Below are 15,343 nucleotides of genomic sequence, written 5' to 3'. Positions count from 1 at the left end.
GGAAAAAAAAAAAAAAGTTGAACCATAACCAAACAAAATTGAACTTTTACCTGTGTTCGCATTTTTGTATGGACTGAAAACTTTTAGAAAAATTATTTGAAAATACGAGCGAGAATGAAACCTCTGATATAAACACATTTGTCAGATGTGTCTATCTGTATTAGTGTTGACCCAAGTTGTGTGCTAAGCTTACGTATCCCAGCAAACCAGACCATCTAAATTGATCTAAATCAAGCAGTGGCATTTAGTGTCTACTTGTCTTGGCAAGGGTATCGATGAAGGTTATCGACAAACGTGACCTGAAACCAGATTGCCATTATATCTAACATATGCTCGTGACTGAACCCGTGTTTAACAAAGGTCTATAGGTTTTAAATGCCAGGGTGGAACTTGTCCACAAAGTCTAAATGTTTTGCACACAGGCATTTGTTTCAGTGTAAACAAATCAAATTCAAGTTGAGCTCAAGGCATGGCTGATTCCATGTATGGCAAATCCATCCCAATGTGTTTCTCTAGTCCATGACAAGGAAATAAATTGAAATGTCAACAAGTTGTAATGAATGCTTCCAGTGAGCCAACATTGGGACGTGCCGTGCAGAATCTCAGGCTCCCTTATCCTTGGCAATGAAATAGAAAACTGTGTGGCTCATTTTTGATGTTTGATTAAGATCATCCAGTGTTTTCCAAGAATGAAACCCACTTGTTTCTTTCAGTTCAAAACGAAATATATATTTTTTTGTGTTTACACACATCCCCCTACTCCATGAATCCACCCCATCAATTATATCCATTTATCAGGATGACAAGCACATAAAAACTGGCCACACACAAACACATGCTTGTGTACTTACACAGACAGCAAAGGGAGCCCTGAGTGAAAACTCTCTGGATGAGAATTCAACAACTCTACACAACACTCTTGTTTGCTTTATGACTCGTCCTATTTGAAACCACTTGATTTATGACACTCATTGTTGGTGTGCTCCGCATATGCCCAGATGTGTACTTTACTTTATGAATGGTTGCATAGATGTGCACGCATGCAGCAATTATCACTCTTACCTGTCTATAATTGCGCACATGTCCAGGCTGACGTTCTCAAAAGCTCCCACAATGCCTTTCTCTACTGCGTGCAAATCGGCAGGTTGGTCATCCACCAGGATTGCTTGCATGCAGCCCTGAAACGAACGCTGGGAAGGTGGAAACATCGTCTGCAGAAAATACCCTGGAACATAAACAAACGCACAAAGTAAACATTATTAGATTTTTTTTTTTTTTACTGCTGGCAATTAGACAGTAGGAAATGAAAAACAAAATGTTCTTTTTAATGAAAAGAACAGAAAAAAGGAAGGATTTGCATCTCCTTTGAACAATAATGCAAAGTAGGTGAAAGAGTGTGGGAAGAACACAATGGATTCTTTTGATCCACGATTTAAATCACACCATGAAAAGAAGACCTTCTGTTCAAGTAGACATCAAAAATAACAACGACATTATCCTTGACGAGAAACAACAGACCTGGCCACTGCTTGGTTATTGTCACTTTTTTACAGCCATGAACCTTCATCAGTCGTCTTGTTTTAGAGCTTATCCACAAGGCCCATTAGTCTTAATGCCAGCGCTAAGACCTCAATAGGCTAGAGGACATACAGATTTTACTATACACTGTACCTTTATGAGATACAGGAGTCAATGGCCCGTCCAGAGGTAGCACTGGGCCTTGACTGAATTGGGGACGAGGCGAGGACAAAACTGTGCGCATAATATCACGTGCGTGTGTGTGTGTTTGTGCGGGCATTTAATCTGTTACACAAATGCAAGTTCATGGATATATGATAGGCCTGTATGCATTTACATGGACTCATGCACTTTTGTACAATACATGGATGTACGGCATACAGTACGCGTGTCCATCTACGCAGTATAGGCAGTGTCTTCTATAGGAGATGAAAACCTAGAGCGCAATTTCTGCCACAAGCACACAGGTCAGTCATAAAACACTGCCTCTCAATGACATCTCCATCATTGTGATGTTATAAGCTGTCACACTCTCCAGCATGCCCATCAGCCCCAAGGCCAAAGCATCAAAGAGGCTTATTATAGAGGGCATATGCACTGTGTGTGCACCAACATAATTGTATTTTTATGTGGCGGGCAGACACAAAGCAAATAAACCAAGTTGAAAAGTAAAATATGTTTACGTGTGTGTGTGTGTGTGTGTGCGTTTCTGTGGGATTCATCCCTTTCTTCACATCTGATTTTCATTTCCTCCCCCAAAAGTTTCTCCTGTCATCCTTGCCATCTGTCTCATCTCTTGCCACACCTGCCTGCTGCCTTTCCAGAGGAGTGGGCGACAGACAGACAGAGAAAGCAAGAGAGGGAGACATGGAAAGGGAGAGAGAAGATGGGAAACAGAGAAGAGTACAGCTGGTTGGCAGCACTTTGTGTCCTGTGGATAGCTTATGAATGCATAGAAAATGTAGCCTTCCTGACAGTTTGGAAGCATAAGTGGAGCAATGCATGAAACAATAGGTGGATGGATATATGTTGCTAGGCCACGAAAGCCAACAGGAGGTGGGTTCTGCAAATCCACGAAACCAGCTGACAGTCTTCACGGTTTTAACACCGAGATATCCTGTTTGTGTTCTGAACGTCGGCAGTTTTTACGTTATAAATGGCATGAAAGAAGGTTTAGGACATGCACTTGAAAATGTATGTTTGCATCTCAATGTCAGATGAAACTGGTACGTTTCACTTGAGTCAAAAATTCCCCTTAAAACAGTGGAACAAAACAAAAGAGTGGTACCTGGGTGAAACAAACCATCGACATAATCCCTCAGCTGCATCTGCAATCCACAGTTTAAAATTTAAATAATTATTTAATCCCCACAGAGACAACAGTAGCCGTCCTGGGCAGCTCTCTTGTATTGCTTTGATTACCTTTACAAATATTCACTCTTTTTTTCTGACTTCAACAACATTATTTGGTTTTAATTTGCATCACACCCACACCTGAATTGAGGCAGCAGAAACTAATGGATAAAATGAGCTATAAGCTGCATCTTCTCACTGTCATCAGGGACAATGTGAGATGGCTGGACAAAAGGAGGAATAGAGGGACCTCCATGAGTGTACTGTTGTGAGACATGGCTACAGAAACTAATCCAGATCCCTTCATTACCATCGACGGCTTTTAGACAGTTTGGGAAGACATGAATAAATCTGAAAGTGGTAAGAAAAGAGGTGGATGGCTTTTTGCTTTGATAAACAGCAAATGGTTCCACTGTGGTCACATTAGCATGACAGAACATGTCTGCAGACCACATTGTGAACTGTTCACTCTGGGTCCACACTTCATGAATTTTCACATCCCACCTTCACCTTGGTTGTTGTTTACGTCCTGGCAGCCACGGCTGACGTCATCCACTCTGTCACCGCAAGACTCCAGACAATGCACCCCAGTGTTTCCTTGTATTCTTGTTTTGTCTTGTATTTCTTGTGTTCTCGTAAAAATTTACAAGTTTCACCTATTTGAGCAAACGTTACAAAACAATTTCCCTGCGGGATTACTCAAGTAATTGTGATTCAGATTTTGATAACCCGTCAGGATGCGGGACAGCAGCAGTAATCCCCTGCAGTCTTGCTGGTATTCTATCTCAGCTCCCCTGTTGTGCTCAAGGAGCTTCCCTCACAATACACACTTGGAGGACCGGCACCAGCCCTCCTCTACCTGCACACGGCTGGCACTCCGGCTATGTTTCCACATCCCAACACATTTAGAGGGATGCGTCTGCTTCCAGAGGAGGCAGGCTGGAAACCTGCCAAACTGCTCAGAGGTAAATTATTAAACAAATATTCTGAGGATGTAGCTCTACAGCATATTCAGAAGAGACAAAAACAGTTGCCAAAAACAGTATGTAGATTCCCAACAAAACTGAAAATTCACTCCAGGAAAAAAATGTGCTTATCTGCTGACCACCTGCTGCAATTTCTCCCTAAGCTATTTCTCGTAACTGTATAAAAAAACCACAAAAAACAACCCTAAAACAAATAAATAAAAACAGCACCATGAAACAAACATGACATGCATGCATGGCAAACATTACCACTGCTCTCATGTCAGGGACAATATGTACCCGACCTGCCATGGCAGATGTGCCTATAAACAAGCCTGTATGCACTTAGCCAACCCTTCCCAACCCCAAGGCGCGTATACAGACAGCATGGGCTGCTCTTTGATAAATGCAGGTGTCAGAGTCTCATGTCTAATTCATCACAAACTTTAAGATGAAGAGGAAGAGGTGACAGCATGTAGACGCATGACTGAAAATGTGCTATATATTACAAGCATTACTAACTTAATCGCATATATTATGTTAGAAAAAATGTTTTTTTTGCAGGTAGGTGAAAAAAATGTGAAAAGCTGTCGACATCAGAGTGACCAAATAAAACCATTGGAGCACTAAAAGACTGGATTTCAAAAGGTCAAAAAAAACTACTGCATCATTGTAGTATACTTGTAATGGAAAGGCAAAGTTTGAGACAAATACTGCAGAATTTGAAGTCATTATATTTCATTTATTCTTGCAAATAAAATGCAAGAGAAGACATGACATTTCCAAAATTATGAAAAAAAAAGAGTTGCTGTGACACTGTTTGGAGCAAGTCAGTGTTATAAAATTGGTAAGGGAGTGTGGAGACTGCCAAACTAATATAGAAAACACTGCAAACTCTTTTTTATTTTTTTTTCTTCCCAGAGTTATCGCACACCAGAATGCTTAAGGCTGGAATGTCCCATAATTGACTAGTCTCTCATTAGAGTATCCATTTGTCGCCTGTTCCTGCAGAGAAAAGAGCACGACTTTATCGCCGTGCGTACGTGCACGTCCGTGTTTGTGTGCGCGTCCGCCCGTCTTGCCTCTTGAGAAATTCAATTTGTGGATGCCTTGTGTCAGTCACTTACTAATTTCTCTAAGCGCGGCGTCAGGAGTGAAAAACTACTCCCCGTAAAATAGGCTTTGGGTTCAGGAGACTGCTTCTAAAAGCAGGCGCTCAAAGGATAGAGGAGTGGAGATGAGAGAGGGGGGGCAAAAGAAGGAGGTTGACCGGGTTAAAGAGGGTGCGATGAAAGGGAAAGGAAAGAAGATGAGGGCCATGAAAGAAGAAAATCAAAGAAATCTGAAAGAATGAAGGAAATGAAGCACAGACGGGGGGGGGAAAGAAAACAGACGAGAAGAATAAAATTAAGACGTGCCCAAGGTTGAGGGTGAGATTACAGAGGCTGAGAGCCCAGTCGTTTTCTCCTGCTGACATCTATAGTAAAATATCTTGTAACCCTGTAACCTTGGGTTGAAAAAGTGCCTCATGAATTTTAATTCCACAGAATCCGAAAAGGCTATTACATCTACAGCAGCGTTCTCGACTGGTCACTTCAGTGCCACTCGTCCCAGAAGTAGACAGTGAAAACACAATTTCAATGAAAAACAATGCATGTGTCACATTTCATTTAACATCTGTCTACCATTACTTTTCCCCTTTTACTAAAACTTGTATGAGAATTGGTAGCAATTAAAAACTCTACATACAAAACAAAGAAGGGTTGACAGAATTTAGGAAGAAAAGTAAATAAAGGAACATGTTGTAGGTGCATAATTTGCATAGCCTGTAAAGTCTTGGGTGCTTAATCTGCATAATGTCCCATCACAGTCATTAAAATACATTAAACATAACCACTTATGCAAATTAGGTAACCTATTAAGTGAATTAGGGCATTAATTAGAAAACATTTTTATGTCTGTATGCTTGTCGTCAGATGACACATCAGTGTAATTTTAATGGTAAAAGCATTATGAGGTTCTGTTGTATTTTCAAAAAATGCTTAACAAATTTCCTTTTTAATTAAAAAGAATATTCATGCACTCAAATCATTAACTGCTGTACGAAGGGAGCCTGTAGTATTGTGTCGTATTTGCAAAAAATGCCTCGGCTCAGATGTGATCATCATTAGTGGGACAGACAAAAGTAGCTGCCTTGTTTTTATTTTTATTTTTCAAGCCAGGCATGTGATCTAACTGCACGATCCTCTTTCTGTTTTCTGCATTTCAAATTTAATGGAGGCACATTCAGGATTAGGGCCACCGTGAAATATTTATTGAAGTCGTCTTTGTTTTTAGAATTCTGACCTTATTTTTCTTCTCCAAAGAAGTCAGCTGGATCTTTCTCCAACAACTTTTCTCTCAGATTTATGAGAAATAAAAGCAATAATTCTGACTTTAAACGTAGAATTTTGAAAACGGAAATGTATAACTCAAGTGTTCTGTCCACTTTAAAGGTGGATTAAAGGTGAGATCACTGCTCGCGTTATTCAAATTCACACTGGCTTTTTTTCTTTTTTATTTGATTAGACACAGACTGCTAATTATCCCACATAATGCTTCTGTGTCAGCAATCTTTTTATATAATGGGGGCCAAAGGTTTGCCTGAAACCCTTTATAGGAAATGACTCATCACTGAGGTCTACCGATCTTTTCTCACTTTAATCATATCATACTCTGCAGGTCAAGGAAAACATTGTGTATCAGACTTTGCATGAATCATACTGTATGTACATCATAGCATATGTGTAACAGCCAAGCTTCAGTATATTAATAACTCAACCTTATTTGGTTTAATGTAGCAGTTGACCACATTAAATAAACACTAATTTCATAAAATGACGACTTGGAAGCAGACAGACACTTAAACCATCTTTCCTCTGACATCCAAGCAGCGTTTCTATAGTGGCACTCACCCTATCAAAGCAAATGCCATGATTATATTCAAGTGAAATTACTAGCATTTTCCATCTCCTGAATTTATTTTTCATGAAGCCCAAATTATATAAGTTCACGGAAAGCACTAGAACTAGATGATCTAAAACAAGACAGAAATGGCAGCGGACATGTTCTTATCGCTGCAGCGCTTTTTTTTTGTTTGACGAGCAAACCCTCGCTGGTATTAAGGTTCTCTGTTTCGAGAACATTCCAGCCGAGCTGCGTTGTCGAGTCCAGCGTTACTTTAACAACTAAGTCTGGTTCAGTCCGTGGTCACCGATCAACAACTGTTGCCAATGAAAACACAGCAGATTGATGCCTTAAAGCCATGTGATTCGAAGCAGATGGCTACCTGGATGACTGCACCAACATAAATTAGTCGCGCCAATTATCTTGAGTCTTGTCCCGTTAAAGAAACACGGATTGTTCATGAGACTGAGTGTTTTTTTTTTTCGTTTTTGCTAATTGCGACACGTTGATAGAACGGTCTCAGTCACGGAGAAAGTGCTGATGGAATACTGTTAGAGAGCTTTAGGACAGCTTAATGCGCTTGGCCTCTTTGACTCATCAAGCTGAGCGATCAGAGAGAGTAATTGAGGGCAAGCCAAAAGGCTAAACTATCTTTTGTACACTCACTATATTATTCGGCTACCTCTGTTCAGGGATGGAAATTAGCCTCAGAATGTGTTGAGGTGGAGTGTTTTGAATAAATGTTCGAGATATTCCGTCTGAGTTTGAGCTTAATGTATTTCTGTGTGGAGTTCATACAGCTTCACAGGCACGGGCACAAAAACACCCACAGATTTAGATGACTTGAGGCCTACATCATAAATCTACGTTGTTGGGTAGACGATGCATTGAATGGCAAGAGAAAAATAAATCAATCTGGGTCATAAAATTTAAGAGCATGCATGATTTGAATCTTTCTATTCATATCAACCGAACGTAACCACGAGAAAGTTTCCTTTAGAATTCAATAATTAAAGAAAAAGGGCTAAAAAACAACCCACAACAGTACAGAAAGCTTTCCTGTGAAAGAGAATTCGAGTCTGGACGAAGAATGAAACGGTTGAAACTGTTCCAAAAGCATCTTCCTAAAAAACTTCTTCCCTAGCCTGTGAAACGGTGGCCTAAATATCACTTTGTACTCCTTGCCACAGAAATAATCAACAGTTTTGTATCCCCTGCAGCCTTCAAGCTTGTGTTTACCACCAGGCTCCCTGCTCCTCAGCATTCATTATGTCATGTAAAATTAACGAGTAAAACCCCAGTCACAGCTGCTGCCAATTCAGCCCGAACACTACCTCTTTCAGTCGGGGGGTGGGGTGGGGAAACACTGAAAAAAAAAACATAGCTGTATTTTTCTGAATTGTAGCGATTCATAAGTGTGTGAGTGCATATCCAGTATGTGAGTGAACATAACTGCGTATATGCAACCTGTAAGGTCATGTATTATACATGTCAGCCTACTACTAGCTCCCATCAAAGCCCATGTACTAACATTTAGATTTCCTTCTTTCTCTTCATCTCTTTATCGTTTCTTATCTTCGCTGGGCTTTGTCTGCTTTCTCTTCTGTTTCACTTCTCCTTCATCTGTCTGTCTCCTCTGGCCTGTTCAAGGAGTAAAGACATTACAGAGATACTCTCCTCTTCGTCACTATTGATTCGCAACTCAGCTTACTAAAATCGGTAAATCACCAATTGGATCTAAGTGGAGACTAGAGGACAAGAAGAAAGAGGAGAGGAGATACCAGAAAAGATAGACAAGCAATTGAAAGAGAGCGAGAGAGAGATGGGGGTAAACTAGACAGAAATAGTATATAAAAAATAGAGCTTTAAATGTAATGATGCTGCTGCATCTTAGATTTAAAAGAATAAGAATAAGAAAAAAAAATCCTTTTAAGTCCTTAAAAAAGATGTAGCAGGTTCTAGACTGAAATCCTATTAGCATATCAAGGCCTCACAAACTTTGATTTCATAAATAAAAAGTAGAGAGTCATTATGGACTTTAGGGGGATTCACTCAACACCAGCAAGGAGTAAATTAAAATAGACAACAAAATAAAAGAACCTGGACGTGTGTGTGTGTGTGTGTGAGAGAGAGAGAGGTGCTCTGATCCTTATTGACTGGCCTGGGGAAATGGTTTTGCTTGATGGAGGAGATAGTGCTCAGATAGAGAGAGAGGGACGGAGGCCTGATGGAGTTATCAGAGCCAGACTATCTCTCTCAGTTACTGTAATTTCATACAGGTGCCCACACACACACACACATGCACGCATGCACACAACACACACACACACACACACGGCAACACGTGCACACTTAGATACGGACCATCTTCCAACAGACGGACAGCGGTGTCTGGCATCATTAACCTGGCGTCTTCCTAATTCAGACAGATTGAGGCGGCTGCATGTGTTATCAGTATGTGATCCCATCAGTATCTGGTGGTCTTGTTGTGTCTGTCTTGCTAAGTGGGCAACTTCCTTAACTCTGCCCCACTGGGGTATAGCTTTCAAGCAAGAAAAACGATATGAAGACAGATTTAGTCTAAAAACACTGTTTTTGCATAAATATATTAAGACTTCTGTGTCCTCGGCCCCTTTAATTAAACATAGATATGCAATTAGCCACAAAAAAGTCGTCTAACTTGTTTAAAAGTACGCAGGATTTTATGGAAATGATCAAACAGGGAGCGGATGTTTACTGAAATCCAACCTGGATTTGTGCCAAAGCGTTCTTGCTGCCCTGAGCATCTTATACTCCGACGCTTCCCAGATGGCCGCTGTCAAGAAATGTGATGATGGGGAAAGAGGGTGGAAGTGAAGAGTGTGTTGTTGATGGCGTGACTCCTACCTCCCAGGTGATAGGTCCCTCCCGTGGTGACGGCGAGAGGTGAGGTGGAGCGCACGGCGGACACCTCCTCGCCGTCTATCGTCAGCATGGCGAAGTTCTCCTTGGCGACCAAACGTATGGCGTGCCACTGGCCGTCATTGAGGCCCGAACCTGGAAGATAGGAAGAGGGGGGGGATTAAAAAAAAGAAAAAATTCTATACTCTATTGATCCTGCAAAGGGTTGCACCACACCGAGGAGCAGATAGGTTTAAGTGGATGAACTTGAACTCCTGACCTTTGGAGTTGTAGCTCAAAGCCTCCTACCCACATAATGACAGTGGTGGGATTTGAACCCACGCCTCCAGAAAAACTGGAACCCAAATCCAGAGCCCTCATGCTACCTCCTTTTGACCTCAAATTAACTTTGTTATAAGAGGGTATAGGAGCATGTTAAGACCCTGGCTGGGATTTAACACACAGACACTGGGTGACTCATCATAGGCGAGAGGTATGTGGGTGGTGAAACTAGGAAATAAAATTTATTTCTGTGAAGTGTGGCTATCTCTCTCTGTTTACCTTCTACTTTGTCACACAGCAATTTTTTTTTTTCGCTCTCGCCACAATGATGGCACTCCTGCGTTGCCCGCTGAGTGCGACTCCAACAGAGTTAAGATGTGCTCGGCTGAGGATCGTCTTGGTGCCTCGATCAAATTTTTCCCTCACTTCTTGAGCAGTCACATATGTATGCCAATGACCCTCAATTCTTCTTCCCTCCTCTTTTGTTCTCTTCCTCTTGCCTCCCCCCTTTCTTTTTCCTCGCCGAGTGCAGTTTCGAGTCTCAAGGCCTCCTGCGTCTCGACTCCATTAACTCTCAGAGAACCCCTGTTTCCGTCTGAGTACCCAGGTAGTGAGTGTGTGTTCTCTATGAGCTCGCGACTTCGAGCACTTTGCGCAAGTGTACAAGTCTGTAATGTGTTGCGTCGTCTGCATATGTCAACGTCGTGCGCGCGCGCGTGTTTCGCGCATGCAAGTTTTTTTGTGCTCTCCTTTTTCTCCTCTCTTCCCTTGTAGCCGTGCTCCATTAAATATGAGTGATGTTTTGGAAAGGGACATTACTACTGGAGCTGAGAGAGAAGCCAGCTCACTCTCATCGCCCTCTCCTCTATACATCACCTCTTACTGACTCCAATCTCTATTCATCCCTCCCTTCTTGCCTTCGTCTCTGTCCCTGATTCCTCCCTCTCTCTGTCTTTATTTTCCCTTCTTGAAACTCTGCATTTAACACCCCCCCCCCCTTGTATTCTACTTCTCCCCTTTTGTAGCCATCTGCTGCAGTGCCTGTCTTTTTCAATCGGGTTTAGCTCACTGCTTCACTGGCTGTAACGTATCGATAGTGCGGACACCGTAGCGAAGTTCAAGGTGCGGTCATGTGCAAATCAGTCTCGGCAGAGCGCACGCATGGATCTGCATGCACGTCAATACGCGTGTAGCTTTACATGCCACGCGTGTCGATACGTTTGAATCATAAGAGCACGTTCGGTTTGTGTGTGGCAGTTTCGGTGTGCATTGTTTACTTCTTCCCAGAATGCATTTGAAGACCCCGACTTTTATATCTGCAGGGAGTCTGCACTAATTAATCTCCATCAGCGGGGTGACTGTGCGCACATGTGTGTGTGTGTGTGTGACGGCCAAAGAGATTAAAGGCCAAGATGGCTACTTGCTGAGAGGTGGGACCACTTTGGCACATTTACACACACACACACACAGCACAGCCCAAGATTTTCCACTCGCCAGGAGAGAAAAATGCAATGGAAATGTTGAAAAATGGGTTTTAGTTGTACTTGAAAGATCACAAAGATGCATGTTTTGTCTGAATAAAAAAAAAAAAAAAAGTGAGTTCTTGTAGAGAACGACCTTTGCTGACAGTCACATTTCTGCCTGTATATTGGTTTGATGTAATCACCAGCAGGCTCTCTGCTCTGTATAACCTCTTCAATGTAATGGAAAATAGATACTATATAACCTCGTGTCCCCTCATCTGTTTTACATCACCTGCAATAGCTTTGAATGATGAGCCGATCAGTGATAGTCGCGTTACTGAACCGTCGCGCAGAACATGTGCGCAAGCAGACACAAGGGATTCTCAAATACGTGTCTTTTTCTATCCGACTGTCACATTCAGCAAACATGCAACCTCAAAACATGCACATGCCTGTCATAGATAAGGAGAGCAGAAGAAGGAGATTTAACTAGATAAGACTGACTTGCTATGGAGTTCATATGCAGGAGGCTGATAACAAGGTGACCAGGTGTTTTGTTATGTTTTTGATTTTCTATAAAAAAAAAAGTATTGAACCGTGAGTTAATTTGCAGCATTTCACAAAAGTAAAACTCAACCGATGAAAAAAAAAAAAGTCACACCAACTGAAAACAACACAGTGAAACATCTGAAAACTTAATTAGATTACTGTAGAATCTCTGAGTACTTGATGTGTAACATTCTGCTCATCATACTTTGGCGCCTCCAGCTTGGTCTTTTCTGAAAGGACAAAACAGCTCTTAAGGTTACATAAAACCGTTTAGTTTTCAATTTCATCCAAGGACGCTGTCATCTGATGTACCACTCACTGTCTATGTCAACACAGGAATAAAATCAATGCACATCATAAAGGTGTGTGTATACTGTACTCGGCGACTCTCAGTACACGAGACACCGTCTGTATAGGCACGGTAATCTTGAAGAGAAAACACATCTTGAAACAATTCTCTGCTGTGTTAGTGTGGGAGTCATTCTGAAAAAGAAAAAGAAAAAAGAAAAAGATTTTTGCGTAAGCAGCTGTAAACGCTGCATCTTCCTAAGCATGCTCAGTAACAACCCACTTACGCCAACTCAAATACGAGAAAGTCACCTCTGACCACATTTGTGGCCACTGGGAAAAAGATTATTTAGAGTATGATGGTACTTTTAAAAGTTCTCAGCCTCACTCTAAACAAGGGTTGTAACTCCTATTTTTTGGGGTAACTTGCTACTATAAAGTCTCATATCAGCGTCCACAAAAACTCAGATGTTTTCTTGGCAGGTGGTGCCCTTTGAAAATCAATAGGTGAAAGGGAAACCAAAAAAAAAAAATGGACAAAAAGGAAGGCAGAGCTGTTACCAAGTATCTAGTATGACCGTCACCAAAATCCACAGACATGGTTAACACACTTGGTGAGGACTCTTCTTGCTATTCAGCTGTAAAGAAGTGTGCTGCTGATTTCAAGCAGGGCAGGAAAAGAACCAGATGACCCATGGTCAGGATGCCAAAAAATCAGCCTCCACGAACAGAGGCGATTCACCTCCACCTGAATGATGGACGTGTAACTGTCCAACACATTTTTGGTTTCGCTTTCATGTACTGATTTTTAAAGGGCATCACCTGCAAAGAAATGACAACAAACATTTACTTTTTTTTTTTTTTTTGTAGACAGTGATTGAAGGCTTTATGGTGTGCAGTCATGCCCCAAAATGGAAGTTATACCCCTTGTTTTCAGGTGAGGCTACATGCACACTAACATCTCATCTCAGGGGTCCTTTGCTGCTGGTGTTGCGGTTCTATTTGTCTAGGATGTGACTACAATGAGAGAGTGAAGGAGCCTACAAAGATTTACAGACAAGGGTCCTAAAGAGGGATGATATCTGGGGGAAGTTAGGAGCACATGAGAGACGTGGAAGTGAGGAATTCCAGGACTGAGCTGCAAACCTGGAGCGACAAAGTGGTTGGTCTGGAGAAACAGACCAAAGAAAAGCTTTAGTTTAGTCTGCCAGGTACTGTATGTTCTTGCCTAATCAGTCTATACAATGTAAGAAAATAGTGAGAGTGTCAATTACAACTTTTTAAAGCCAATGTTGACGTACTTATGTTTCTTGTTCTATCTGGAGCAACTGGTCCAAAAGCCACAACCGCAAACATAGACATTTGAATGTGAGACATTTAAAGTTAAATCTTGGGGCTTTTTCTGAAAAACTGCAAATATTTGTGCAATAACTTTCTGTTGATCAATTAATCATCTAACTGTTCGACTGTATATTGGGTTAAAGCTAGCTAAAGTTAATCTAATTTGTGTAATGTGCATTTAATAAGTTAAGTTAAAGTTGAATTTCACTATATAGACTTTCTTGGCAACAATTTAAATATTAATCCATTAAACCCAACAACAATTTCTAAATAATTTCTGTCTGAATGACTATTTATTTAACATGCAATATTTGTGAGACTGAAAACAACAGACGACTGGTAGTAAAACAAACGTAACACATCAACAGCAATGGACCTTCATCCTCAGCTATACCGCTATGATATTTCAGACTGACAACCAAGGAAAACAAAGTGACAGCAATTACAGCGGAGCTGGAAGCGACCAAGAGCGCATAGCAGCCCCCAAGAAGAATAAAAGGTGGAGGAGGCTGAGAGACTGATTTCTGGTATGTAAGTACAAAATCACAGACTTGGTAATTTTAGAAAATCTTGAAAGAGAAGCAGAGAAGTGATTAACTTTCATGCTTCTAGTACAAACAGCTGAAATGGCAGCCCTGGTTCCCGGAGTGACAACCAGAGAGGAGGTGGTGCTGGAGCAGAGGAAGGAGGTGACAGCTGGATAATTCAAAGACTGAACTCCGGCTCACCACTAACAAATTGGATGAGATATAGAAGATGATGGCAGGTATTTTGGTGAGAGACCAGAAATACTTAACATACATACCTTAATCCCTTAACTGACGGCAGCACACTTAAAAACAAACAAACAAACAAAAAAATAATCTAAATATAGAACTAACTAATCTATACTGTTGTTATATTAAAATCGAATAAATACAATAAAATAAATCAATAAATTCTTGTTTTTTCATTCTTTTCTCTTTCAAGCTGTTCCCCTAAATGTTTCCATGCTGTGTTCCCAGAAACTCCAAAGCTGGCTCTCTGCACTGGTCAGACCGGCAGAGAAAGCCAGCTTGATCGGAATATCCAATATTGAAACTCCACTTGTCTACAGTACAGTCTTCACAAATATTGGCGGGGCTTACAACCCAACTACTGGCATGCGATACAAAACGCATCATAATATTACCCAAGTGATGGACAGGCCTGAGCTCCTCAATTCCCTACTGTTGCGGGTATCTTCACTGCGCCTGTCAAGGGAGTCTGCTACTTCAGATTCACTGACTTAAACAACAAAAGCGGAGAATGGATGGCACTAAATTTATACCGCCGCAGCCAGAGAATTTTGCATAATTCTGAGGCAACTAATGGTCACACATTCATTGCAGATGCATTCATTCTGAAGCAGGCAAGTGTGGACTTTATGATGATCCTGTCTGTGTCACTTTCAAATATAGTCTGATGACTTCACCAGGATCATACCGTATTAAACAATAATGGTGATGGTGCACTGAAAAGCAACCAGTGTTTCTTTAGCTCATAAATGCTTGTTTTCTTCTTTTTTTTTGTCTCTTATATTCATACTTGTCTCATCTTATTCTTATTCATATACGCAGCAGAAAGATGTTGACTCCTGTATGCTGGAGTTGCTGATTAAGTAGACTAACGCACATGATCAGTAATTGGCTTTACCATTTTCAACTGTCATTAAAGGAAGAAGAGTTATTTCTTCCTCAGGTTGTTGTTCCATTTATGTAGTAATGAAACATACGGTGT

General features: G+C 41.2%; 1 protein-coding gene across 1 annotated transcript in view; it reads right to left on the bottom strand.

The window, feature by feature from the left end:
- LOC103372498 (contactin-associated protein-like 2) overlaps positions 1–15,343 on the bottom strand; it is a gene marked incomplete at its 3' end in the record, with an annotated part of 115,561 nt that overhangs the window by 70,969 nt on the left and 29,249 nt on the right. The window contains exons 9-10 of the mRNA XM_008302155.1: positions 9,669–9,818; positions 1,063–1,225 (exon numbers count right to left, since the gene is read on the bottom strand). Of these exons, the coding sequence (XP_008300377.1) occupies positions 1,063–1,225; positions 9,669–9,818 (313 nt within the window). The remainder of the gene's footprint in view (positions 1–1,062; positions 1,226–9,668; positions 9,819–15,343) is intronic.

Source organism: Stegastes partitus, unplaced genomic scaffold (assembly GCF_000690725.1).
Source record: "Stegastes partitus isolate 25-593 unplaced genomic scaffold, Stegastes_partitus-1.0.2 Scaffold1767, whole genome shotgun sequence".
Taxonomy (NCBI): domain Eukaryota; kingdom Metazoa; phylum Chordata; class Actinopteri; family Pomacentridae; genus Stegastes; species Stegastes partitus.
This window is presented reverse-complemented; position numbering and strand designations above follow the sequence as displayed.